This window comes from Bubalus bubalis, chromosome 3 (assembly GCF_019923935.1).
Source record: "Bubalus bubalis isolate 160015118507 breed Murrah chromosome 3, NDDB_SH_1, whole genome shotgun sequence".
Taxonomy (NCBI): domain Eukaryota; kingdom Metazoa; phylum Chordata; class Mammalia; order Artiodactyla; family Bovidae; genus Bubalus; species Bubalus bubalis.
The window spans coordinates 104,981,769-105,008,144 of NC_059159.1; the positions used below are offsets into that span (position 1 = coordinate 104,981,769).

Genomic DNA, 26,376 nt, shown 5'->3' on the forward strand with positions numbered 1-26,376 from the left:
ATGAAGAAATAACAGTGTAGCCTAAAACCTGAATTAAAGAGCAAAAGGCAGCCAGGTGAAGAAGGGAGACTTAGGAGTGGAGAGGAAGAGATTCCAGGAAATGGCAAGAGTATGTGCAAAGGCCCTGAGGAGTAAAAGAATCTGGAGAGTCTGAAAAATGGGGAAAAAAAATGGTGTGTGTGGCATATGCGTAAGTCGAGGAGTGGAGAGGAGACACGGGGAGATGAGAGCAGAGATGAAGAGGGTGGGGGGCGGGTTCAGACAGATCCTGTAGGGCTCTATTAGTTTTAGTTTTAAGTGAAATGGAAAGCCATTGATGGGTTTTAAACAGGGGGGGCCACGAGAGCTGACATCTTTTTAAAAGATCACCATGTACACTGTGAAGAATGGATTGGGGAGGAGATAGACTCCTGGAGATTCACATAAAAAATAGAAATTCACATTAAAAAAATACGATGGCAGAGTGCTGTCAGATAGAGAACATTAGTGAGCTAAAGTAGAGATTTTTCCCTCCCCAAGAAACCATTCTCCTCTTTTATCAACAGGGGTGTGTTACATTATTAAAACTTAGTTGTAGGGGGATACTGTTGGGAAAACTCACCAGTGTATATGCATTCTAGCCTATAACATTGAAATGTAACACTGGCAGTGATTTTATGACACTGAGAACAGATAGATTTTTCAAGTGCAGGTCTTCTCAACATCCATTCCCTGCTCTGAGAACTGTCCTTCAAACACCCGCTGAGGTCATGTTTTCAGTACACGGTCTGGCCACCCTGACAGCAGCAGCAGTGTACCCAGCATCCGGAGAGAAGGAGAGCCTGGTGGCAACGGTCCTGCATGGCTTCCAATTCCTGGTTCTTGGTCCACTGACACAGCCTGCCCTTGGGATCAAAGAATGACCCCTTTATCTTAATAAGAAAATCTCCCTGGTGCCGAAACAAGCAAAACAGAGGCTTTCTATTGATGCAAGGTACTTTTTCATTGTTGTCGCAGGCATGTGTCTCTTCAAGGTCCAAATGAAAAATATTTCTTATACAGACCATGCTCCAGCAAATGACTGTAAAGTTGTACATGTTTATAGCAGATGAGACATCTTCCTCTCATGCACATTAATGTTAAATACTGACTTGAGATCTCATATATTAAATTCTCTTTGAGCTCAAGCTACACTATTGGTTATAAGTATCAACCTTCTGAAGCTCTGACAATGTTTTTAGAACACTAGGACATTGTTAAGTCTATTAAAGGAGATCTATGTCCTCTGAATAGCCACTTGCTCAAGGCATGTAGTATTTATGCCAGTAAAGTAAAAGAGAATGCTGATATCGTTCTGGTTAACAACTTCTGCACCCTCTGCTGAAGAGAGGGGGTGCTGAGGAGGCTGGCAGTACTGTATTTGTGTGACAGGAAACACTAGAGAGAAAAGTTTAGGTAGGACCAACAAATCATTTTTTGGAAGAGGAAAAAAAAATTAGGATTTACCCATTGATGACCCCATTTGAATAGCCCAGGTGTTCAGCAAAAGATTCCTTTAAAAGAGAGAGAAGAAAAAGGATTTTTAAAAACAGATCTGTAATTATTGACATAATAATTATTCTATTAGTGAGGTCATCCTATCTCTAGAACACAATTAAACAAAATAATAAGTAAAAAAATACTCTTTATGGAAAGAACCAGGAACTCCAAGCCTTTGAATTCGGACTATAGCTTTGCCAGAAATATATCCTCTAAGTTTTGGCAAGGCTCTAGACTCTCATACTGAGATGAAAGGGTTAGTTCACTCATCAAACAGTGATTAAATGTTCACTGGCCCAGGGCTGTGGTAGGCAGGTACTGGGGATCCAGAAAAAAAGGAAGTAAAGGGAGTACCTACACCCCAAGGAGCTTAGAACCTTGATAAGAGGAAGAGCTTAATATAAGCAAACCAGGATTAATATACACACATCAATATACTGTGGAAATGTTCAGCAGTAAAAGTCATGATGATTACATACGTATTAAGTATATAGATCTTAGTTTAGTGCAGTCATAATCCCTTCCACGCTGCGCTTTTCTGCATTATAAATAAGGCCCTAAATGTACACCACCCCTCAGGTAACTGGCATCCGCTTTTAAAGTACAGAACTTAACTACGTATTTCCCTCCTCACTGATTCTGTGGAAGAAATAAATAGCTGTTCCCCATGTGATTTTTGTATCCCTACTTGATGGAAGGGGAGGCCATCTGTGGGGAGGAGAGCACGTCACACCTTCACTTAACCACCAGCTGTCTCCCTTCTCTGCCTCCCTTCCCTCCTGGATCACCAAAGCTTTCCTCCAAGGGGACCAGATCTTTCCCGCTGGGCTCCACTCCCAAACACGCTCATCATTTATGGTGGGCCCCGGCCCCTCCGGATGCTGCCCCGCTGGCAAAATGAACGCTGATGGATCACAGCCCAAAACCCTACCCTGGCTCCAGGAATTGTGCCTTTCCTCCCTACAGGTGGCCAGTCTTGACTTGATTTTTGAGGTTCCATCTGTTTCCATCTGTATGTATCAGTGGATGGTGATATGGTCAGGTATCAGCAGCATTTTAAAAACTCTGTTTTCAGATCTCTGGTTTAAAGATCCCCAGGGAGGCAGTGAGCCCAATCGGGAGACTGGGTTTCTACTATCAGGTAGTATGAACAAAGGATGTATAAGCAAACAAAACAAAGACAAAAGCAAAATGCACATGATTCACAAGTGTGATACCCTTGCCAGTCACTGTGGATCTTGTTTCCAGGAATATCCTCCTGAAAGTTTTTCATGCTAAAAAAATTGCAAATCAAAGTCTGTCTTTCTATGGACTGCTACTTAAAATGCAAACAGGCAGGGAAAGGAGGGCGTGTTACTTAAGCTTAGCTTCTCTGATCCCCTTCCCCACTTCCCAGGTGTTCCAAACAGAAGCTTGAGGGTAGAAGGCATGCCCCGCCCCCACCCTTCCTGACATGACCCAGAGTGTTTCAAAGGTGCATTTTGGTATGACAAATGAAGTAAGACCGACATTTAATTTTCGTAAGTCTCAAGTCCTCAAATCCTTATTCAATCCTGAATATTCATTGTAAGGACTGATGTGAAGCTAAAGCTCCAATACTTTGGCCACCTGATACAAAGAACTGACTCATTGGGAAAGACCCTGATGCTGGGAAAAATTGAGGGCAGGAGGAGAAGGGGATGACAGAGGATGAGATAGTTCAATGGCATCACAGACTCAATGGACGAGTTTGAGCAAGCTCTGGGAGATGGTGAAGGACAGGGAAGACTGGTGCTTTGCAGTCCATGGGATCTCAAAGAGTCAGACACGACTGAGCAACAGAACAATAACAAATCCTGTATATTTTTGCTGAATATCTAAAAATTGTTTTTAAGAAAATATAAGATGGTGGGTGACAGGTAAACCTGATATGATCCCAATCATTTTCACCATTAGACCTTTTTTCAGCTCCCCCAACCCAACATGGGTTTCCCTGGTGGCTCAGTGGTAAAGAATCCACCTATAATGCAGGAGTCACAGGAGATGTGGGTTCAACCCCTGGGTTGGGAAGATCCCCTGGAGGAGGGCATGGCAACCCACTCCAGTATTCTTGCCTAGAGAATCCCCATGGACAGAGGAGCCTGGTGGGCTACCATCCATAAGGTCACAAAGAGGCAGACACGACTGAAGCAACTGAGCACACATGCATGCAACCCAAGAAGCCACCCCCACCAATACATTGATACCTTATGGCCTGTTTATCACATTACTGGTTTACCAGACACTTCGTATGTTCTTTCGTTTAAACATTTATCCTTCTGCCAGTCCTTTCATCTATCACCATCTGATGACAAGTCAAATACACTCTAGCTTGGAGATGCTAAGTGACTTACATCGGGTTTTACAGAGGTGAAAGTGGTCTGGGGTGTGGACTCATTATCGCACCAAGGACTCTCCTGCTATGTGTCTAAGTAGGCTTGTTGGTGGGACCTTGCCCTCCTTCCTCCCTACAGCTGTTGCCATTGTCATTTTACTTAAACCAAGGCCTCTTTACTCTATAAAAGGCCTGTCCCTAAAGCAACAGCAGTGTCAGGAGTTAATTCTAATTTCATCCCACAGTTGGGACAGGACTCCAGGATATGGACAGAGGTGCAATACATACTCTTACCTAACAAGCGTGATTACCAAAAACAAGGACAAAAAAAAAAGAAAAGAAAAAGAATATTCAAAGTCAAGAACATTTCAGTCTCATTCCCAGGAATATGCTTCTGAAAGTTAAATCCCTAGAGCCTTCTATTTATTTATTTGTTAATAAACCAGTGAAAATCCGGAGCCTGCAGGGTGCTGCCCCACGCCTCCTGCTCCTCTGAAGTGGACAGTAAGCAGCAGGCTGGCAGTGACTGCTGCCAGGACCGCACACATCCAAGGCAACCCTGGAAAGTGGAGGCTACAATTCTGACTCCTTTCCCTTCCTGCTCAAGTCAATGGCTCCTACTGGGGTGAAACTGTCAACTTAGGAAACTCATTCACATGTAGCAAACAGGGCAGAAAATGTCCTCTCCCCTGAAAATAGCTTCCTAGAGACCAGAGCATCAGGATAAAAAAACCTGGATTTACACCGTCATGGAAGAAGCCAGAAAGGAAAAATACAAATCTAAGAAACAGTCTAAAGTCGGTGATTTTCACAGGGCGAATATCTCAGGAACATCTTTCCCTTCAACGAATATAAACCCATTCTTTTAGTATTTTTCCACAGCATCCTTCTGAGGAAGCTGGATGTATCTGTCATTATCCTCCATGTCAGAGCACCTACCATAATGAGGCAATTCACAGTACTTACCCAAACCCACATAATGAGCCCTGGTGTACAGCATTTTCTCACCACTTCAAACTCCTGCCTATAAAATTCCAGATGCCCAAGTGTCTGATGCCAATGAGAATCCATAACCAGAGAACTCATGTCTGTTAATTCTGCTTATCAAGCTACCAGACCGTGTAGTTTCAACTTCCACATGTTTTAACTTTGCTTTATTTTTTTATTATAATTTTTTTTTTTTCAACGTAGTATTAGTAGAAACTGACCAATTAGGATCAGGGTCACAACGGAGAACGCAGGCTTACCTCAATGTGCTGAAACATATATGGGTGATTGCAGATCTTTCTCAACTGCATGATGGTGTTCATTAGTGTCTTAGCACCTCCTTTCCCCTAAGGACAAGCAGAGGAGAGTCAAAATATACGTTATTAACTGATCAGCTATTTCCCTTTTTTTTTTTTCCATTTCCCTAAAGTAGGTTTCTATAGAAAGAGCAAAGAGCCATAGGTGGTCTCGGTACCTACACGTCCTACTGTCCAAAGCTCCTGTTACTACTACACAGCCGTTTCTGAATTAGATAGACCATCTTCCATGTGAGTTATCTGAGAGGAGGGAATTATGTCCAGTGGATGGCTTTGAGAAATGACTGTCCATCCGGTAGGATTCTGGGAAGACAGAAGCATGGCACAGATGCCCAGGGATGAAACTGGCTTTTAAAACCTTCTAAAATGCTAGCCTACCCTTAGGTAGATATATTGTGTGCAGACCGACACGAACAGAGCTAACTGTTTTGGTGATATGAACACCAAGACGGTGTTCATTTCTAACTGCTCCAATACAGGTAAAAGGGCAAGGGATTTCCTTTGGCAGAAACAATAATAGCTCCCCAAAAGGCCCTGTAATTTGCTTTGACAAATCCGCAGTCGTGGGGATATTTCCTGGGAGTGTCCAGTGGCATAGCCCTAAGAAGAAATATGACGGCACCTTGAGTTGTATCACCTTCCACCACGTACCTTCTTATCTTTCTCTGAACCATCTGTGAGGAGGATCCCTTTGGCTTGCATGTGGCGATACAGAATCTTCTGCAGAGCTGACATGTCACATTTGATCACATACTCAACCTGGGGAAAGAAGAACAGTACATAGGTTAAGAGCAGGAGAGAGAAGGAGTCTGTCCTAAGAAGACGGTTGAGACATGGCTGCTGGTGGCTCTCCTGGAATCATGAAGGTATCTCTTTCTGCTTCTTGGATTCATGGAGGTTGGGGGGGGGGGGGCATGATGGAGGAGCCCACAGTCCTCACTGCTCAAGGTACCATTATATGGAAGGGACTTGCAAAAGGTGATATGTCACTCAGGCCAGGGTCATGTTTCCTGAAATTTCTTGACTTGTTCCACATTTGAGAGAGAGGCTGGCAGACTGTTCAAGTTCATATATATTTAATACTGCTGCTGCTGCTGCTAAGTTGCTTCAGTCGTGTCCGACTCTGTGCGACCCCAGAGACGGCAGCCCACCAGGCTCCCCCGTCCCTGGGATTCTCCAGGCAAGAACACTGGAGTGGGTTGCCATTTCCTTCTCCAATGCATGAAAGTAAAAAGTGAAAGTGAAGTCACTCAGTCGTGTCCGACCCTCAGCGACCCCATGGACTGCAGCCTACCAGGCTCCTCCATCCATGGGATTTTCCAGGCAAGAGTACTGGAATGGGGTCCCATTGCCTTCTCCGATATTCAATACAGAGTGTGTGTGTGTATGTATGTATATATATATATATATATATACGGCTTCCCTGCTGGCTCAGATGGTAGAGTCCGACTGCCTGCAATGCGGGAGACCTGGGTTTGATCCCTGGGTTGGGAAGATCCCCTGGAGAAGGAAATGGCAACCCACTCTTGTATTCTTGCCTGGAGAATTCTGTGGACAGAGGAGCCTGGCCGGCCGCAGTCCACGGGGTTGCAAAGAGTCAGACACGACTGAGTGACTAACTTTCACTTTCACATATATACACATTTCCTCTGCTTCCCAACTATACCCTGTTTCATACAAACAGAACAGTCTGAGGAAAAACCAGTACCCAACCAATATCCTCCGATTTTTTTTTTTTTTTTTTTTTTTTGGAAAATATCTTTTTAAATGATCCTGTGTGGCTGGCTTCCCTCAATTCTGATCCTGAACGGAGATTCCTAAGCGCCTAGGTTGCCTGTAGGTAACTACCCTCTGCTTTTGAAGGATGAGAGGATACTGCCTAGTGGGGACAGCAGGCAAAGCAGAGGAGTGAGCCCACAGTTAAACGCAGCTTTATGACCATCTTCTTTAGCGGCAAGGCCTTGTGTGCTTCCACTTGAAACAACGGAAAAATCCGGTTTTAAACTGTGAAAGAGAATTCATGTGCGGGTGTTTTCGCACACACCTGCAATACTTCTCACACACTCCTAACGCACGCAGTCTGCCTTGATTATTTCCTATTATTATTTTTCTTTATGAAAAAAAAAAAATCCCCAGAATACAAATGTGTAATTTTCATAATAAACATCAGATTAATGCCTAGAAATCTGCAGAATGTGATTAAAAGTAAATCAGCAAGCTGCCTAATGTTTAACAAACTGATTAAAAGTGATCAGGTTATTTTCAGCTCTGAGGACCAGAGTGAGGAGGTCACAGATGAAGAGGAGTTGAATATTCATCTGACTGTTGCTTTAGAAGGGGTCTGTCAGGCCAGCTGGAACCGCAATTAATAGCATTTTGCCACTTGTTTTGATGCAGCAAATCAGATTAGAGAAAGATGAGCTCTTTTGCAGAAAAGTAAGGAAAAACAAGTGACCTGCCATAAAGTTTTTAATGACCTTCTTGGCCAGAGAAGAACATCTCCAAGTTTTAATAAATAAGCATGCACTTAATATGGCTTTTGTGTTTTACAGACTTGATCGTGGCATGTTTTAAAGTACTTTGACTTTCTCAAGTGCTGTTAACTCTCCATGTAACTTGATCATGGTGAAGAAAATATTAAACAACTTCAGACTTTGCAAGCATAATGATAAAAATGACGCCGAGGGCTAATATTATTGAGCTCTTTCTACAGACCAGGCCCTGTGCAAAGGTGCTTGGTGTGCCTTCTCCCATTTTACCATATAAGAGCTGTAGGGCAGAGTTAAATTCAGTGGTGTTTGCATTTTACAGATAAGGAACTTGAGCATCAGAAATGTTAGGTGACTGGGTTGAAATGATGCAGCTATTCAATGATCCAGTTAGGATCAAACCAGCCTGCACTTTCTTAAGCTCTACACTAAACATAACCAAGAGAACTTTCAGGCTCCCTAGTTCTGCCCTGATGTTCATCTTCACCTGGGCCTCACTGCCAACCAGCTTGTGCACACCTTCCTGAAAGTGGGAAGCACGGCTGAGGCAAGCTTTAAGTGCACTAGGAGATGGGGCTGGGACCCTCACCCTCCTTCTCATCAGTTAGCTGCTGCCAAGAGCTGGATGGGAGGGAGTGTGGGAACGAGGCATGCACGATGATGCCATGCAGACAGGGAGGCCAGACAACCCCACGGGGCCAAGTCATCAGAGAAGTGAGCTCATCCCTAGGACCTGGCGGCTCCTGTAGAAAGGGGACCTCCACTCAACCCTCCTTCCTCACACCACTAGGGGGTCACAGACGCTGGTGTGATACGCATCATCAAAATCACCATCCCAAGTTTCACAACTGTATTTTACGTTTGCTCCTCGTAACTTCCCCAACAAATCCAAGCTGTTTTGTCTTTGTATCTTCCTATAGTCTTAGGGCTGCCTTTCTAAATCTTAACTCTTCCTGAGGGCTCTTAGTAAGGTCTTCCCTGATCACTACACCTATCAGTCAATCTTCCTTTTTATTTCTCACAAACAAGTGTTTATTAAGCTTTTTTAATGGCAATCCCTTACCAAGAATACATGTTAATGTACCTCTTCTGAATACATGCCCATATATTTATTTATGAGTCATATGCATGAACTAATATTAATGCCTCAAAACCCAAGTTAGTTTTAGGACATGGGTCAATATTAGGCACTTGTTTTACATCTACATTTCAAGGGGCCAAGGTGATGACATCTGATTTTTTAGCCAGTTATACCCTGATCCACAGGGATTTCTCACTGACTGACTCTCCTATGGCAAGGACCTTTCTTCCTTATGGGCTTCCCAGGTGGCATTAGTGGTAAAAGAACTCGCCTGCGAATGCAGGAAACACAAGAGATGAGGGTTCGATCCCTAGGTGGGGAAGATGCCCTGGAGGAGGAAATGGCAACCCACTCCAGTGGTCTTGCCTGAACAATCCCATGGACAGAGGAGCCTGGCAGACCACAATCCATAGGGTAGCAAAGAGTCAGACACAACTAAAGTGATTTAACACGCATGTACCCTGTTCACTCTATAATGGGGCTGGTGAAAATTCACACTGGGAACAGGAGAGGTGGCAGGTCTGGACTTTTCCCATTTGCCACCTACCCTTACATTATTTCTCTTGTTTTCAACCTGTGATCCTGGGCAGAATCTTTTAAAAGTCTTTCATCCATCCTGAAGGTCAGGGGTGTTACAGTTTAGTTAAAATGAGATCATCCTAAAATTCTTTTATCTGGATATGGGGAAACCCACAATGCTCACAATAGGCAGAAAGCAAAACAACCCAACTGTGAGGGTGGATGGATGACCGATGTCCCAGGTGAGGGTGCTCCCCCTCACGGTCCCCATCCCCGGGATAACTGACACAGTCTAGGCCAGTTACCTGATGGACTCTGTGACACAGGCATATATACCACATGGGTACCAGTGTCTGTCTGTATGTTAAATCAAAAAACTGTATTGTTTTTTTAATTTTTAGGAGAAAAATTAATATAAATAGGAGCTCTAAAATCTTCCTTCCACACTCCAGTGGACTAGTAGAAAGCACCCCACACATACACACACATACATACACCCATGTGTGCTCTGGAGACCCCTGTCCTAAAGCGCTTGAATGCCTGGATCCCTCAACCTGATGGGGTGGGTGACGCTGCCTTTCATTGTCATGCCATCGTTCAGCAACATTGCACGCCATGCCTCCAATTTCTGGTAAAGTTCCTGCACCTCCCACCCCCACCCAAGTGCTGTGCAGTGCACAGAGCAAGCCGTCAGAGCCACACATCAAGAAAAGGGCAGACTGACAGTGATGAGGCGAGGGAAGCCTTTGTAAGAATCACACCATCTCAAACGCTGCTGGATCTGAGTCATCTCCAAAAACCTTGATGGCCCCTGACTAGAGCATGAATCTGAAAGTTCCTCAAAGTGGGCTGATGCTGAAGGAAATAAAATCTATATATGACTCTGTAATAAGGATGATTCTCCCACCAGGTTAGGCTTATGATGGCCACTGGGACTATTATTTTCAAAGGATATTGAAAACTGGGGTGCCAACCTCATGGACATGACAATTACCTCCTAAGACTCATTATGTTGGTAAATGATCAAACTGGTCCCTTCAAGGAGCCAAATCAGGTGGTTACAGTGGCCCAGAGCCTCCTCCTATATAACCCGGGAAAAGCTTTCAACCTTTATTCATAGTTTCTCCCTAAACACAATTCCTCATGTATAATTCCCCTTCCAAAAGGATGTATTATTAGAACAGGAAACCCAGACTACTGTGTGTGATACATTATCACTTTGTGTATTGAGATTTCCAAACAATAATATTAAATTTATTAAAGTCCCGGGTTCTGAAATCTATGGCATGAAACCATACGGAAGTTTCTTACCAAGTTATGTACACATCTACCATATGACCAAGCCACTCCTACATACTTCCTAAAGTGAAATGAAAACCTATGCTCACACAGAAGCCTATACACAAATGTTCACAGCAGACAAGCATAACTGTCAAAAACTATAAACCACCCAAATGTCCTACAATTAAATTGATAAACAAACTCTGGTGCATCCATGCAATAGAATACTATCCATTAATAAAAATGAACCAGCTACTGGTACATCCAACACCTTGGATGTTTCTCAAATTCATTATGCTGAATGAAAAACCAGAGGCAGAAGGTCTGATGGGACATATGGTCTGATTCTATTCCTAAAACATTCTGGAAAACACAAAGCTATGAGGATGGAGGATAAACCATCGGTGGTAAGAGGCTGAGGGCAAAGCGAGAGCATGCCTAAAGAGTGACAGCACCAGGGAATTCTGGGTGGGTGGGGGGTACGGGGAGACAGAATTGTTCTGTATTTTGATTGTGATGCAGTTAACATAACTAGGAGACCTGGGTTCGATCCCTGGAGAAGGAAATGGCAACCCACTCCAGTACTCTTGCTTGGAAAATCCCATGGATGGAGGAGCCTGGTGGGCTACAGTCCATGTGGTCGCAAAGAGTCGGACACGACTGAGTGACTTCACTTTAACGTAACTGCATTTGTCAAAACTCAGATCTATATACCAAAGAAGAGTGTATTTTATTATATTTAAATTAACAAGTAAAATGGAAATCTACTTCCATAATTGATTCTTTTTCATGGAAACATTTGAGCGTTGCTTCTATAAAAGATTTAGCCTTTTGTGGCCATCCGCCACAACGCCTTTCTAGATTCTTTATACAGCCTGAGAAAGACATACATGTTTGTGGCTACCAGCAGATGGTGGCAGAAGAAAGCTCCTTACTCCCAAAGATAACACTTAGATGGTCGATTTTCCCCAGATCAAAGTCCTAGCAAGGTAGAAAGATCAAAGCGTGGACACTGGCCAAACCACATTAACAATGGCTACACACACATGCTAAGGGATTAGTTCATCACCTTAAAAGGGTGATGGTAAAATGCCAGGACCAGAGGACACCGAGAAACGTGACGGGAACAGGAAAGCAGAACCAAAGTCATAACAGAAACAGTGGTGCAAGAGGAAGGAAGGACTCGGGGGGCAGCTGTCATCAGCTGAGCCTTAACGCGTGCCAGGCATTGCATTACGAGCACTGCACCCATCTAACCCTCTTCTATAAAGCATGTATTATCTATTTCCTAGCTCACTGCTGGGAACACGGAGACCCACTGGTTTAAGTCACATGCCAAGAGCACACAATTAGCAAGAGACAGAGAATGCAGTGGGGACCCAGGTCCACGCTGACAGGCAGAGGCCATGATTTCCACTCCACCAGGTTACCTCCAGAAAAGGCAGCTTATCCATAGATTAAACAGACATACCTCGGGTATAGCACAGGTTCAGTTCCAGGCCAACACACATAAGGTGCAATAAAGTGAGTCATATAAACTTTTTTGTTTCCTAGTGCACGTAAGTTATGTTTACACACTACAGTCTATTAAGTGTGCAACAGCACTGTGTCTAAAAAAACACTAATACCCTAATCAAAAATACCTCATGTTGTGGAAAATGCTATCCTCTAAGCCTTCAGTGAGTCATAACCTTTTTGCAATTGTAACATCAAAGATCATGGATCACAGATTCCCATAACAAATTTAACAATAATGAAAAAGCTTGAAATACTTCAAAAATTACCAAAATTTGTGACACAGGGATATGAAGTTAGCAAATACTGTTGAAAAAATGGTGCCAATAGATTTGCTTGAGGCAGGGTTGCCACAAACCTTCATTTTGTAAAAAAATGCAATTTTTCAAAATGCAAACAAGGTATATATATATGGGTATTTAATATACCTCAAATATAAAAATTTGGGTATTAAAGAGTACAAGTGTACTTAATGCAGGAAACATGCTCTTCAAAATCTAATTTTTTTAAAAAAATTTATCAATACTCAGGAAGTTTTCTTGAGAAAAGAGCCATGAAATAAATGTTTTAGTAAAGTAAGGAATTCCTTTGTGATATAACCAATCATCCCATGATCCTTATGCTGCAAAAGTCTATATTTTAATCAAATGGACTTCTTAAAAACAGGGCATACTTTCAACTTGTAATATTTTTTAAATCTATCTATATTAGCCAGTCCTGGAAATCAGTAAACAAGATTTAGAAGTTTTATGGGATGAATAAATGAGTAAGTTCAGATAATTATCTTTTATTGTATTTGTTGCTTCTAAAGAAACAAAAGAAAGAATGGGGAAAATTAAAATCTTTAACATTTCATTTCTGTAAGTTCTGGATCTCAGTAACACTAAAGGAAGCTACATGACCACTGTACCCATTCCCCAGCTTATTTAGTAACTAAGGTCCACCTTGAACAGAAAGAGGTTATCCAAAGATGTGAAGACCATAAGAAGTCAAAAAAATATTGACAGCATTCAATCCCCAAGATGCATTCACTAGCAAAATAAAATACTTAAATATTTGGGTTTTCACTATGATAAGCGTGGTAATAAGAACAGTGTTAATATTTAATTTTTCTCTGACTGCTAAAGATAGGGGATTAGGGGACAAAATTCTCTCTTAGTAATCAACTTTGTACAATATCTTGCCAGCTCCCACTTAAAAATGAATAGGATGAACCAATCTGTCCAAAAAATAGAGTCATTACACAGAAAAACACAATGATGCAAAACACACATTTCAGAATTGGCTCCTCTAAAGAGAAAAGTTACATCAAACTAACTCACGCAGCAAACAGTGCACAATGCCAAATAATCTATCTGTAAGAAAATGAAACGCAGAATTCCAGTGTTTAGAACTCCAGCAGTTCCAAAATATGATGAGAAACATATTAAACTAATACCCAAATCCAGTCCAAAAATGTGGCGCTAAGGGCTCAAAAAGACATCCTAAAGCCCTGAAAAATCAGTGTCCAAAAACTAATCTGAAAAATATTTGCTTAAGATGTTCATAGAATCTTAATTAGATGATGTATCTATAATAAGAACCCTATTTTTCACTTACTATCCGAACAGTGACATCCCAAGCATCCAACATTGAACACATTTCCGGGAAATGTGGCAAGCATTTACTAGGCCTTCTGATAAAGATACAAGCCCCGAACTCATAGCCTTACATGGCTCAAAGCATAACACTTTTATGGCGCCTGTAAGAGTGAACTCAACAAGGTTAGTAAAATTAAAAAAAAAAATTCTAAAGTTAAAATAGAATGTCTATTCATGTACTGTTAAGTTAATGTAAGTTAAAGCTAAAATGTAATGAGAGTGATTTGGTAATTTTCAAAAATCTGTCCCCAAACCTTTGGAAACCAAGATGAAATGTTCAAATTTCCATTCTCTCTCTACACTAAACCCTCCAGCTTCTCTCTAACAACTACAACAAAAAAGTCCTTTAAGATATTTTCCAGTTACCTGGAACTAAAACACAAGCCTGCTATTTCAGAAACACCATTTCAGGGGCAGGTAATTTGAATATAATGGCAGGGGGAATAAATCACAACTTTTGAATTTGTAACATACCTTTTCTGGAAGCTGAGATTCAACTTCTTTCTTCAGTCTCCTCAGTAAGAAGGGTCTCAACACCTTATGCAGACGTCTGATGATCAATATAGTTTCTTCTTCATTTAAGTCCACCTGCAAGAGAACCTTAGATGAATTTGATCCTTTTTTTTAAGGTTATTTCATGTAATAACTCTTTATATTTATTATTGGTTTCAATATATGTCTGAAATTTTATGTGCATTAAGGCCAGGTTTACACCCATCATGTACACCTCAGAATTCTGTTCCCACCTGCCTACCAGGCTGTAACAGAACAGCCTCTAAACAAATGTCTTTGTCTGAATGCTGACTTCTATGGCAAAGAGTTCAGAGCCACCAGTTTCAGACTGGGAGTGTTAACAGCTCAGAATTGGATGGGATATGATTGTGACAAAGGCTGATTGAAGACAGAGGTTGAACACGAGTGAAAGGGTAATAGTTAATGTGTTCTTACTTAAAATCGAGGGCTTCCCTGGTAGCTCAGCTAGTAAAGAATCTGCCTGCAATGCAGGAGACTCGGGTTTGACTCCTGGATCGGGAAGATCCCCTGGAGGAGGGCATGGCAGTCCACTCCAGTATTCTTGCCTGAAGAATCCTCATGGACACAGGAGCCTGGTGGACTACAGTCCATGGGGTCTCAAAGAGTTGGACACGACTAAGCGATTAAGCACAGCACTTAAAATTGAAGCAGTAAGTTGGGCTCTTAAATTTGTCTCAGATGCAGAAAAATATGAACGGTACAGAGCTTGAACATGAAAAGAACAAGAATAAATACAGTTTACGCTGGTGGGTTGCTAAGCCCCTCTACCTGATTGCTCTGCTCTGCTGTGACTGTGTCAAGTTCAGTCCTATTTGTAAATCCTCTGCGTTCTCTTTCACCTTCCTCCACTAACCTCTAGGGGGCAGAGCTGATTGATGTTACCTTCTTCAAATGGGCAAGCCAATGAATTCCCGACAAACGGCAAGGATACCTATAATATACCTCAAAATTAAAGGGCCAAATGGTTCCAACACAAATATCCATAAAGCATTTTAAGTGCTTTTTCATTCCTATACTTAAGAAATCACTAATCAAAAGGACAGGTTCCTGTTTCTAATAAATGAATTTTTAAGAGAAGGCAGAGAAAGGGATAATAATAAGAAATTTGAAAACAGCTACTCCAAGGTTTGCGGAATATTTATATATGCACAAAACTGAGATTCACACTAAAATCTGAAAACAATGCATACAGAAAATAATTATAAACTACTTTGGCTTTACACACAAACTCTTAATGTGGAAATGGTTTAAGGGGAAGCCCAAGTTTATAACAAGAAAATTTTTTTTTTCAAGGTTTACATTTGGTTGGTTGAGCTGTGGTTAAACACACTGAACAAGTATCTCTGTATCTATCCTCCCTGTGGTCCACAGCATTTAAGCATTCCACTGGTCAGGAACACCCTCTGCTGGCCTAGCTAACACAATGGCGAAAGACAATGGGATTAGGACACCCTGGATCCTAGGATCACTTACCCATTACTGGATCCATTCTCTCAGGATGGAAAAATATCCCTGGAGTGAACGCATACCCACCCACTGACTGGCTTCCTGATATTTTACAACACCATATCAGCCTTAGGTCCTGTCATTTCATTTCTTTGTCATGCAGCGGGGAAAATAAATGTTAGGCCAGTACCCTCTCTCCAGTCATGGCAAACGGTGCATTAAACCACTGCTCAAATGTGCTGCAGCTCTTAAAAATGGTGGGGAGGAGGAAGTTGAGGAGGGCCCAGAGTTCCGGGAGCTTATTCTGCAGTGGGGTCCCGGTCAGGAGGATCCTTCTGGGGGCCACGTAGTGCGTGTTGAGGACCTGCGTCAGCTTGCAGTGGTGATTCTTCATGCGGTGGCCTTCGTCCACTATCATGTATTTCCACCGGATCTGTAATGCAAGAGGAAGGACCAATGTGGTGAGTGAGGGAAAACACAAGTATTCCCGAGAGGCAAGTGGTAATGTGGAAAACCAAAGAGCTCATGCTTGGTCCAGGCTGTGGCATGATACTCCTCAGCATAAACACCTCTCAGCAGTTTATTTCCTATACCTGACAGGTCATGTCACGCACCATGTAATGATGGGATGAAATAACAAAATGCGATCCCTAATTACCTTTTCACAAAGAAGGCAACTAGGGCCCAGAAAGAAACAGTCAGGCCAGGACTAGCTCCTGTGTCTTCCCATCCAGTACCTCTTCTATCAGTGCTCTGTCATGACAGCCTGCCAAATTTAAAGGCTACATAACCACTGCTCATTGAGTACAGAATATAGCTCCCCACTTGAAGCAGAGGTTAATGACTGATTCCTCCAAGACAACATCAGCAAGTACCTATAGCAGAAGATCTCTGGCTTCATGCCCTTTTTCTATTACCTCGGCTGACTACTACCTTCAGGGCTTGGCTCCTGTTCTTTTTTTCTAATTTGAACTTAGTGGCTAAGATTTAAAAGTTGGAATATTTCACCTAAAAATCTGGACATCCAGCTTCTTTTAAAACATTAGAAGATCTAGCAACCTGGACTCTCTTACTTCACACGTATTCCTGACCTGCCAGGTCCATACCTGCCAGGTCTAGGACCCCGGTTTCAAGACGTTTAAAATGAAAGGACAGATTCACTGGCAGAGAGGGCAGTACTAAAATAGCATTGTTCTGTTTATGCCAAAACTTCAGAATTAAACACAATATATTCCTCCAACATGACTGTCACTTCAAAAATAAAGAATGACCATATGACACTATCTCCCTTTCTAAGTCTACACACAGTCCCCTTCCCCTCTCACATCTGACCCTTCAGCCCCCTCCAAGGTCACGTTTCTCAAAGTGAGAACAATAAGGAATATCCCACAAAGCCTATCCAATCCCCACAAAACAGTGGCAATGGCCAAGAAGAGCATCTGGCATTCAGATGTCCCTGGATCCCGCTGCAAAGCTCTTAGACAGGAGGGAAAAGCAAAGAATTCTATGAAGTCTCGCCTTCCTCAGTAGAAGCACCAGGAAAATCAGGGGAAAAGGAATAAAACATCACTCAGAAAGGGATGTCCAGGTAAAAGAAACTACCAGAGGTGTTTTGGGGTTTTTTCCCCCCCTTCCTCCACCTCCACTAAGAAAATTCCTTAAGAATAATTAAAGTTATACAATCAATTGTCCCAAACTTACCAATAAAAGAGGCCAGAAGATAAAAATGTACTAATCAATATACTAAATCCACCTTCCTGCCTAATTTAGCCTATGAAATAATAAGGAATTGAAGGTCTATAATTTTGCTATCGGATCTACTGCTAATTAGGTCTTCCACTCAAAAAGAACTACTACCCCTTTCCAGATTTTCATTTCTCCAGAAACAAAGGCAATACATCTCGTTACCAGGCGTCTCCAATGAATTTTGAAATGCATATGCAGAACACACGATACAAATTTTCTTAAAAGGATCTCAAATGTACACACATATTCCCACAGTTATACTGAAAACATGTCATTTTTGACACTGCCAAATCCATCTCAGAGTGTGAAGAAGACGAACTCACAGCATTGTTGCTGGTGCCGTCTCAATTATTAAACCTCCCCTGGGAGCACGTTTCCTTTATGTATTTCCTAGGACACCATGAAGGGAACTCTCCGTTCCCAGGGCAAAGGTTTAGTGCAGAGATTGAACAGATCCCAGAAATAGTGATTCTGTTCAGTTCTGGCCATAACTTAGTTTCAGATTATAATGCTTTCAAAACACCACAGCATAAAAGAAATTACTAAAGGAAAAAAAAAAAAAATGAAGTTCTCCTACTTGCTCCATGACAGAAACTACTCCCATCATTCTACATGAATATATTTGGAGGCAAGATGACATAAATGGAAAAAAAGATTCTATTTTTTGGCTAACGGACAGTTTAGGACCTATAAATTAGCAGATATGTAGGTCGCAGGTAGAAAACAACTCTTTCCCGGCTCCAAATATATAGTCATGGAAACAGCCCAGAGTCATCCAAACAATAATAGCCCATTATTTCACTGGAAATCAACATAAAACAGGGAAAGCACAAAAGCTACAGCTTGGATAAACGTTCATATGGAGAAGACCATATGGAGAGATGCCTGCTCATCTCTGGAGAGACAAAGACACAAGAGGCATGAAGTTCCGCTGCTGACAATATCCCAGGGCAACAAAAACAATTATTTCTTCCACAAGCACGATGTTCAGAGCTGTTGGAGAGAAAAAGAGTTGCAGAAGGAACCCAGGTAAATTCTTTTAAGAGATGTAAACTCATTAACTACAACAGGATAGGTAAGAGTCCCAGGATCACTGACATGCAACAGAAAACAGCATACATAAAATTAAAAACCCATGACCAAAATATACCTGACTCTGAAAGAGAGAGAGAGGGAGAGGGCAGTCATCTAATGAGCAAATTATAGTAGTGAGTATAATTTGGGGAATATTTTAACATTCCAGTTGCGATGGTCCATAATTCGAGACAAAAGAATTTTTTTAAACATACCTTTGCAAGAATGTGCTTGTCTTTTATGATGTACTCATAAGTAGTCAGGAGGACGTTGAATTTGCCACTCCGTAGCTGGGGGACAAGAGAGCGACGCATGGCAGGGGTGCCCTGAATGGGAAGAAAATACAGATCTATATTACCCCAGGGAAGGTGTGCATTGTCTCTCACCACTCATGGCTTAATGGAGCCCAGACACATGACCAAGGACTGCACGTACACGCAATTATCATATATAGATCCATTATCCAGGAGGAAAGTACTTGGCAAAATTGCCCACGTCTGGGTACTTTTCAGACTCTTGTGGAGAGGCTTTCCCACTGCAGACCAAGGGAGGGCAGGGAGAGAAAAAGAAATTATGGTGACCCCAAGGTAGCAGAGAACCCGCTGCTCTGCTGAAAGGCTCCATTTCTACAGGGGCGTCCAGCCGGCGCTCGGCTGTCTGGGTAATTGCCTAACTTTGCAGGAACAGTGGGCATGGTGCTGGCATGCGGGATATGCGATATTTGTCATTTGTATTACTCTCATCAGAAACCTCGCAATATGATAATTAACAATTTTCTTCTGCATTTCACTATCTGAAAGTAATTATGGTTTATTACAGTAATCTTCTTGGGATGATTAACTCTCACTGTTTAGTACATGATGTACATGACAAAACTTTACAACCAAATACAGTTCACAGATGTGCACAAGGAATGAAGAAAATAGGGTCTATTTTTTGCTTTTCCACATTTATATATAAATACAGCATTCCAAACCTTGTAAGAAATCTTCACCACAGAAGGAGCCCATTTGTCAAATTCATACGTCCAGTTAGATAGAGTCCTGTAGAACAAAACAAAACACAGAGAGATGTTTGTATAAAAGTCTGTGGTTAAAAAGATGTTCTCACTCACTTTCAGGCCTCACCTTGAAAGAGGACAGAGAATATAAAATATCTCAACTACACATTCATTTTAAAGGTGTGGAAATAAGAGATAAGTTAGAAACAAGTGCCACAAAGCGTGACAAGTTTGAGGATTCATAAGAAATCTCATGAGAGGGAAAAAATTAAAGAATGCATGAACACAGAGGACAAAAAAACATCTTATTTTTAATACTGAAAGACAGCAATTACCACAGTGATTTGGGGACTCTAAAAACAGCCATATAAATTCAGAGAAATTTGAGTCAGGAAAAAAAAAAATGATAAAAGCACATGAAAATACTAAATAAATCTGCCAGGAGGGAGCAGGGGGGAAATAGTAAACGTCTTAAAAAAAAAATCCCCCAAACCGTCAATGTAATCTATGACTCAGAACATGCAAAATATAGATAAAAAGCAAAATACATGTTCAAGATGTAGATAACATGGAAAGGATGTCTAAGTACTATGAGTTCAAATAAAATGGATTTAAGAGATCTGTGAAGAATTCTCATTTAGGCAAAATTTGAAGGAAACACTAAAACAGAATTTTTACTTTTTCTCAAGGTCCAAGTCTATAATGAGCAGTGAGATCTAGAAGAGGACCTCAGTGAACAGGTTGCACTTGTGTGCAACCTCACACCACAGTCAGATGCACTCTCATCCAAGGAGGGTAGTTTTGAACAGGAATTCCTTTCTGCAGGTATGTCCACTCAAAACCCGCAAGGTCCATGCAGTGGACAAGGCACTGGAAATGTGATGGAAAACAGTGAAGACCTGTCCTGACAAAGTGGCATCACCACTGCAGATAAACCACAGTACTGAGGGCAGCTTAATACAAAGTTCAGAGTCTGGATTTTGATTTAGACTCTGCTTTAAAGGGGACACTAAAGGAAGATCTAAGAATATACATTTTTTTGAATATATGTAGCCTTTTAGAAACAGAAGAAAAAAATAGGAAATCTTAAAAAAATCAAAACTTTCAGCTTCATGAGCCACTTTAGGTGTGATAAAGAATGAGACCCACTGTGCAGTGTGCAGGCTGTGTAGACTGCAACAACACGAAGGGCTGGAAAAAAATCACTTCATTTTGTGCTTATGTAGCCAATCAAAGAGGCCAGGGTGGGAGACAGGGTGGGAAATGAAACATCTAAATCCAGATTATATGCTCTTGATAATCCCACTACAGGCTACAACTCTGCCTTAAATGACAGATGACAAATAGGGCAAGCTCTAACATAAAGAAAGATAACTGCAGAATAAATGGCTTTACTTACGAAAGGGGAACAATGATGAGATAGGGGCCATTGAGTCGTTTGTGCTCCATCAGATAAGTGATGAGTGCAATGGTCTGTATGGTCTTTCCCAGCCCCATTTCATCAGCTAAGATTCCGTTCAAATTGTTATTATACAGAGAAACCATCCATTCCAGGCCCTGGAGCTGAAATGAAGAGTAATTGCTTCAATTATCCAAGATCTGCACAGGTAATTAATACTAATACAACTCAAGTGGGGCTGCGACTTCTTAACTCCTCCGAGCTGTACGTCGGATTTCCCACAGTAGGAAAGTGGGGGAAGCACCAGCACAAAACGAAATTCAACTGTGAGCCTGTAATCACCCCACTGCTTGGCAGGTGCTGAGTGCTAATCAGATTTAGAAGTGATGGGCTGGAGCGTTCCGGGGGGATTTTAAGCAGCTTTACCATTCATCCCTACTTAGCATTTCACAGTATATGGCATTCTAGAATTATTGGAGATGAACAAAACCCAAATGAAAATCCATTCCAACCACTCCAAGAACAAAAAGCCAATGTGAGAATTAAAGAAAAACAAGCCAGAAGGCAGGTTGGGCATGGAGATCACAGGTCATTAGAAACAGCCTTCCTGGTAATAAAGAGCCTGTCAGCCCCTCGGGGGTGGGATCCCCTCAAGTGAGGTAGCAGAGTGATCACAGAGCCAGGGGCATCTGCTGGCGGAGAAAGCTCCCAGGCCTCACAGGGAAACTCCGCAATGCAGGTGCTCCCCAAAGGCAGCTGACCCCAGGAAACACCCTCAGCACAGTTAAGTACAAAAGCACAGCACCAGAGACACAGCTTTGGATTCCCACGTTACACACAAGAAAGAGTGGGTGAAAATACAAAATTGCTCAACTTTCCTCTCCAACCACTGACTCCCTTCCACCACCGTTATCACAGATGTTAGTTTAAATGAGAGGATTAACTCTGTCTGTCTCTCTATATATACATATGCATGTGTGCTCAGTCATGTCCGGCTTTTTGCAACCCCATGTCACTGTAGTCTCCAGGCTCCTCTGTCTATGAATTGTCCATGAAACTGACCTCATTACAGACAGGTCAAAAGAAACATCCGTTATGTTTACAGCCTGCTGCTGCTGCTGCTGCTGCTAAGTCGCTTCAGTCGTGTCCGACTCTGTGTGACTCCATAGACGGCAGCCCACCAGGCTCCCCCGTCCCTGGGATTCTCCAGGCAAGAACACTGGAGTGGGGTGCCATTTCCTCCTCCAGGGCATCTACCTGACACAGAGATCAAACCTGCATTTCTTGTGTCTCTTACTTTGGCATGAAGTTCTTTACCACTGCACCACCTATGTGTGTGTGTGTGTGTGTGTGTGTGTGTGTAATTGCTACAGTCAATTTAGCTTGCTAATGAAGTTATGCTTAGGGAAACGTTAATTTTCATTTCTTTCATGTAAAAACAAGAAAAGTGATTCTTCCATTTTCAATATTTATTAAGTGGTGATTCTGTGAAAGGACCAGGCAAGGAGCTACAGCACATGGATATCCACATATGCAAGATGCATGCCTCCCTTCTGAAGTTTACAAAGAGAAGCCAACAGGCCATTCATGCACCAAGAAGCAGTTGGCAGTGCGAATGTCATATTTATAAAATTGTATAGACCAGAATTTTTCTTGGGATGAGCAACTACAATGGTTTGAAGAAGTACTTGGATAAGCTTCTTGGGGTGCCTTGTACCATGCAAGATTCTGAATCATCCTAAAGGTTTTTGCAGAACAGCAGTAATACCAAGAGATGAGAACAGAAAGAGGCCCTCAGGGGATGCGCAAAAGAGAGAGGGGCAGAGGAGGAATGGTGGGAACCCAGAGTGCTCGGTGGGAGGAGCTGCACGCCTGCAATGTGACCCCGAGACCACCCGACCTTTAGGAGTCAGCTAAATGTCAGACACATTTGGACACTCAATGGGAGTGGATTTCTTTCTCTATTTGTTAATGAAAATTGGCAAAGGAGCTGAATTTTGCATCTGTTTTAATCCCAGGTAAAAGAGAAGCAGAAATTGATTTCATCAGGTGGACATGGGTAGTCAGAGTCCAGGAATAAGAAACTTTATGAAGCGAAAAAAAACCAGAGGAGGAGAGAGTGAGGCATGTTCAGGAAATCTTATAGCAGCCAGCAGAGGAGGAAGGCCATAAAATTGCTATAGGGAAAGAGGAGGAGATAGGTTTGAAAAGACAGTGATGAAGAATACTTAAAAAGTTCTCAGATGGCAGAAGGAAATCAATGTGGCTTTAAAAGTTATTTATGAATAATCTAAAGAATGCACTTTCCATACACAGACATACAGGAGGTCATCAGAACCAACTCCAAGTTCCTATCTACATCAGGTAAGCCAAATCAGATGACAACAACTTTGAACTTCATGAAAGTAGCATGGTCTTTGGAGAGAACATGACCTCACTGCAGCCAGAGCACTACTTCTCGAATTGTGCTCCGGGGACTCTTGAGGGTCTCCAGACTCTTCTGAGGAGATCACAAGATCAAAATTATTTTCTTATTAACACTAAGGCATCATCTGCCTTTTCTATTGCATTGACATTTGCATTGATGACGCAAAAGCAGTAGTGGGTATAAACTGCTGGCGCTTTAACACAAATCAAGGCAGTACTGAGGCGGCAGCAGCTGTATTCTTCACCTCCACACAAGGGCAGCCAACACAGTGCTGCGTTCTAAGAGTTCAGTGGAGCCTGGACTCAGGTTCCAAAAGTTTGAGAGCTATTGGCCTAAGGTGTATATTGGGTTGGTCAAAGAGCTTGTTTAAGTTTTCCATAATATCCATAAGATGTTATGGAAAAACCTGAATGAAGTTTTGACCACCTCAGTACCTCCCAAAGTGTATTCCAAAGGACCCTAATTTTATAGGATATGAATAGGAATATGATATACGAAAAGAAAGTTTGGTGGCCAGAGAAATTTGGGCAATACGAAGCTAAACTCATTTCACTGTAGGATGCTGATATGGATGCGTGACACATTTATTTTTGCAGTCATGAGTTGCTGATGCACAGCATGGGCTACCAAGAGGGGTCACTGCCAGGGTGCTCAGATGTCTGACTGGCTCTGAAAGTCCTGGGTGACACCTCTGATCAATTATAAGGGCCTCTGTTCATTCTCATACATCTCCAACTTTGGAATAGTAAATTATACAGTAATCCAAGTTACAGCGGATAGTATTTCCCATATTTATTAATATTTAACCACAGAACCCATTTTTCCCATTCTTTTTGGGGTCTATCTCACAGGACAAATGTTGCAAGTAACACACTTTGGAAAATACTATGAAGTGGAAGGAAGTAAAAGACAGGTGCTGACATCATTACAGACAGGTCAAAAGAAACATCCGTTATGTTTACAGCCTGCTGCTACTGCTGCTGCTAAGTCGCTTCTGTCCGACTCTGTGCGACCCCAGAGACGGCAGCCCACCAGGCTCCCCCGTCCCTGGGATTCTCCAGGCAAGAACACTGGAGTGGGGTGCCATTTCCTTCTCCAATGCAGGAAAGTGAAAAGTGAAAGGGAAGTCGCTCAGTCGTGTCCAACTCTTCCCGACCCCATGGACTGCAGCCCACCAGGCTTCTCCGTCCATGGGATTTTCCAGGCAAGAGTGCTGGAGTGGGGTGCCATTGCCTTCTCCGTGTTTACAGCCTAGTTTTCATCAAAGCATGGATGCTCACCCCTTTATTGTGTCTCAAAAAAAAAAAAAAAAAGGCATGTAAATGTTGTAAACAGCAATTCTTAGGTGGCTGAATTCATAATGTTAAACTATAGCCACCACTGCAAGTTTTGAAGAAATATACTTCATTTACTTCAAAAAGGGACACAGATGTTCCCTGTACTCATATAACGTGGCTGGGTTTTCCCTTCTAAAGAGATCCATGGGTAAAACAGTTGCAAAGGTTAAGTCAGGATTTCTGAAAACAATTCATCTCAAAACCATAAAAGGGAAAATGGGTAAATGCCTTAGTGAAGAAGGTAAAATGGAATGCTCTAAAACAAGAATTACAGGCACAGCAGAGAGAATTGCTATACTAGAAGCGATATGAGGACTTCCCTGGTGGTCCAGTGGTTAAGACTCCACAATTTCACTGCAGAGGGGCATGGGTTTGATCCCTGGTCTGGGGAATGAAGATCCCACATGCCACGAAGTATGGCCAAAAATGAAAAAAGAAAGAATGTAACCCCAGACGCCTGCCATCATCAACTCTCTTGAGCAATTAGCATGCACACAACATATCCAATCAAAACTAGGTAACAGATTGCAACTTGCCAAGAATACAGTTCCTTGTGTTACCAAGAATACACAGTTACCACATCAGTTACCTGATAATGCTTCAGGGTTCCATTAATGAGGAGGGCCGACTGCTTCTCCACCCTCTCAGAGATGGCGTGGGCCACGGTATAGTAGGACTGGGAGCCTCGGGCACTGTACTGCATGCTGTACTCGTCGTCCACATCCTGCTTAGCTGTCCTGGGGCAGAGAAAGTGGAGAGTCACGCACAGGGAAGTTGTGCATGAATGGAGAGCCAAAAACAGCTGCAGTAAGTAGAGCTTCATTTATCACCTCCTTCACGTGTGCACGCTCAGTCGTATCCAACTCTTTGGGACTCTATGGACTGCAGCCTACCAGGCTCCTCTGTCCATGGGATTCTCCAGGCAAGAATGCTGGAGTGAGTTGCCATGCCCTCCTCCAGGGGATCTTCCCCACATAGGGATAAAACCTGAGTCTCTTGCATCTCCTGCATTGGCAGGCAGATTCTTAACCACTAGCGCCACCTGGGAAGCCCCCACACCTACTTCATGCCCAGCAGGTAAAACATATTATCTGTAATCCTCGCAAAAAGCAAGCAAGGCAGATGTTACTATTACCTTCCCCACTTTACACCTGTGGAGAACTTCAGACTAAGTTCATGAATTCATGAATTTGCCCAGGTCGCCTGAAGGATGGTGGCATCAGGATTTGCACACAGGCCTTCCTGACTTCAGATGACTGCTGTGAGCATGAACTGTACGCCTGCAAGTTCACACTTTGCCAGTGAAGTGTCCTAGGCCCTTGAAAATCAAAGATAAATCCTACCCGCAGAACACTGCCCAAAGCTTGGAAGACAGATTAGAGGGGGAAGAAAGTGGCATTAAAGACACGGGAAAGAGAAGAGGTAGTGTTCTGTTTTTGCAGCAGGTTAACCGACTACTGTGTCACTCTACAGAGGGGGCGTGAGAGTGTGCGTGCTAAGTTGCTTCATTCCTGTTGGACTCCTTGCAACCCTATGGACCGTCCATGGGATTCTCCAGGCAAGAATACTGGAGTATGTTGCCACGCTCCCCACCTCCAAGGGATCTTCCTGACCTAGGGATCGAACCTACATCTCCTGTGGTTCCTGCATTGCAGGCAGATTCTTTACCACTGAGCCACCAGGGAGGCCTCCTATGGAGGTGGGGTGGGGGT

The 26,376-nt window shown here is 42.5% G+C and overlaps 1 protein-coding gene across 7 annotated transcripts in view; it reads right to left on the reverse strand.

Moving 5' to 3' along the window:
• The window catches only part of SMARCA2 (SWI/SNF related, matrix associated, actin dependent regulator of chromatin, subfamily a, member 2), a 180,738-nt gene that overhangs the window by 89,725 nt on the left and 64,637 nt on the right, over nt 1–26,376 (reverse strand). For all 7 annotated transcript variants that reach the window (XM_025281569.3, XM_025281570.3, XM_025281567.3 and 4 more), the window contains 9 exons: nt 25,254–25,401; nt 20,900–21,063; nt 19,477–19,543; nt 18,716–18,826; nt 15,871–16,113; nt 14,175–14,288; nt 5,827–5,934; nt 5,119–5,205; nt 1,486–1,532 (listed from right to left, as the gene is read on the reverse strand). In XM_025281569.3, the coding sequence (XP_025137354.1) occupies nt 1,486–1,532; nt 5,119–5,205; nt 5,827–5,934; nt 14,175–14,288; nt 15,871–16,113; nt 18,716–18,826; nt 19,477–19,543; nt 20,900–21,063; nt 25,254–25,401 (1,089 nt within the window). The remainder of the gene's footprint in view (nt 1–1,485; nt 1,533–5,118; nt 5,206–5,826; nt 5,935–14,174; nt 14,289–15,870; nt 16,114–18,715; nt 18,827–19,476; nt 19,544–20,899; nt 21,064–25,253; nt 25,402–26,376) is intronic.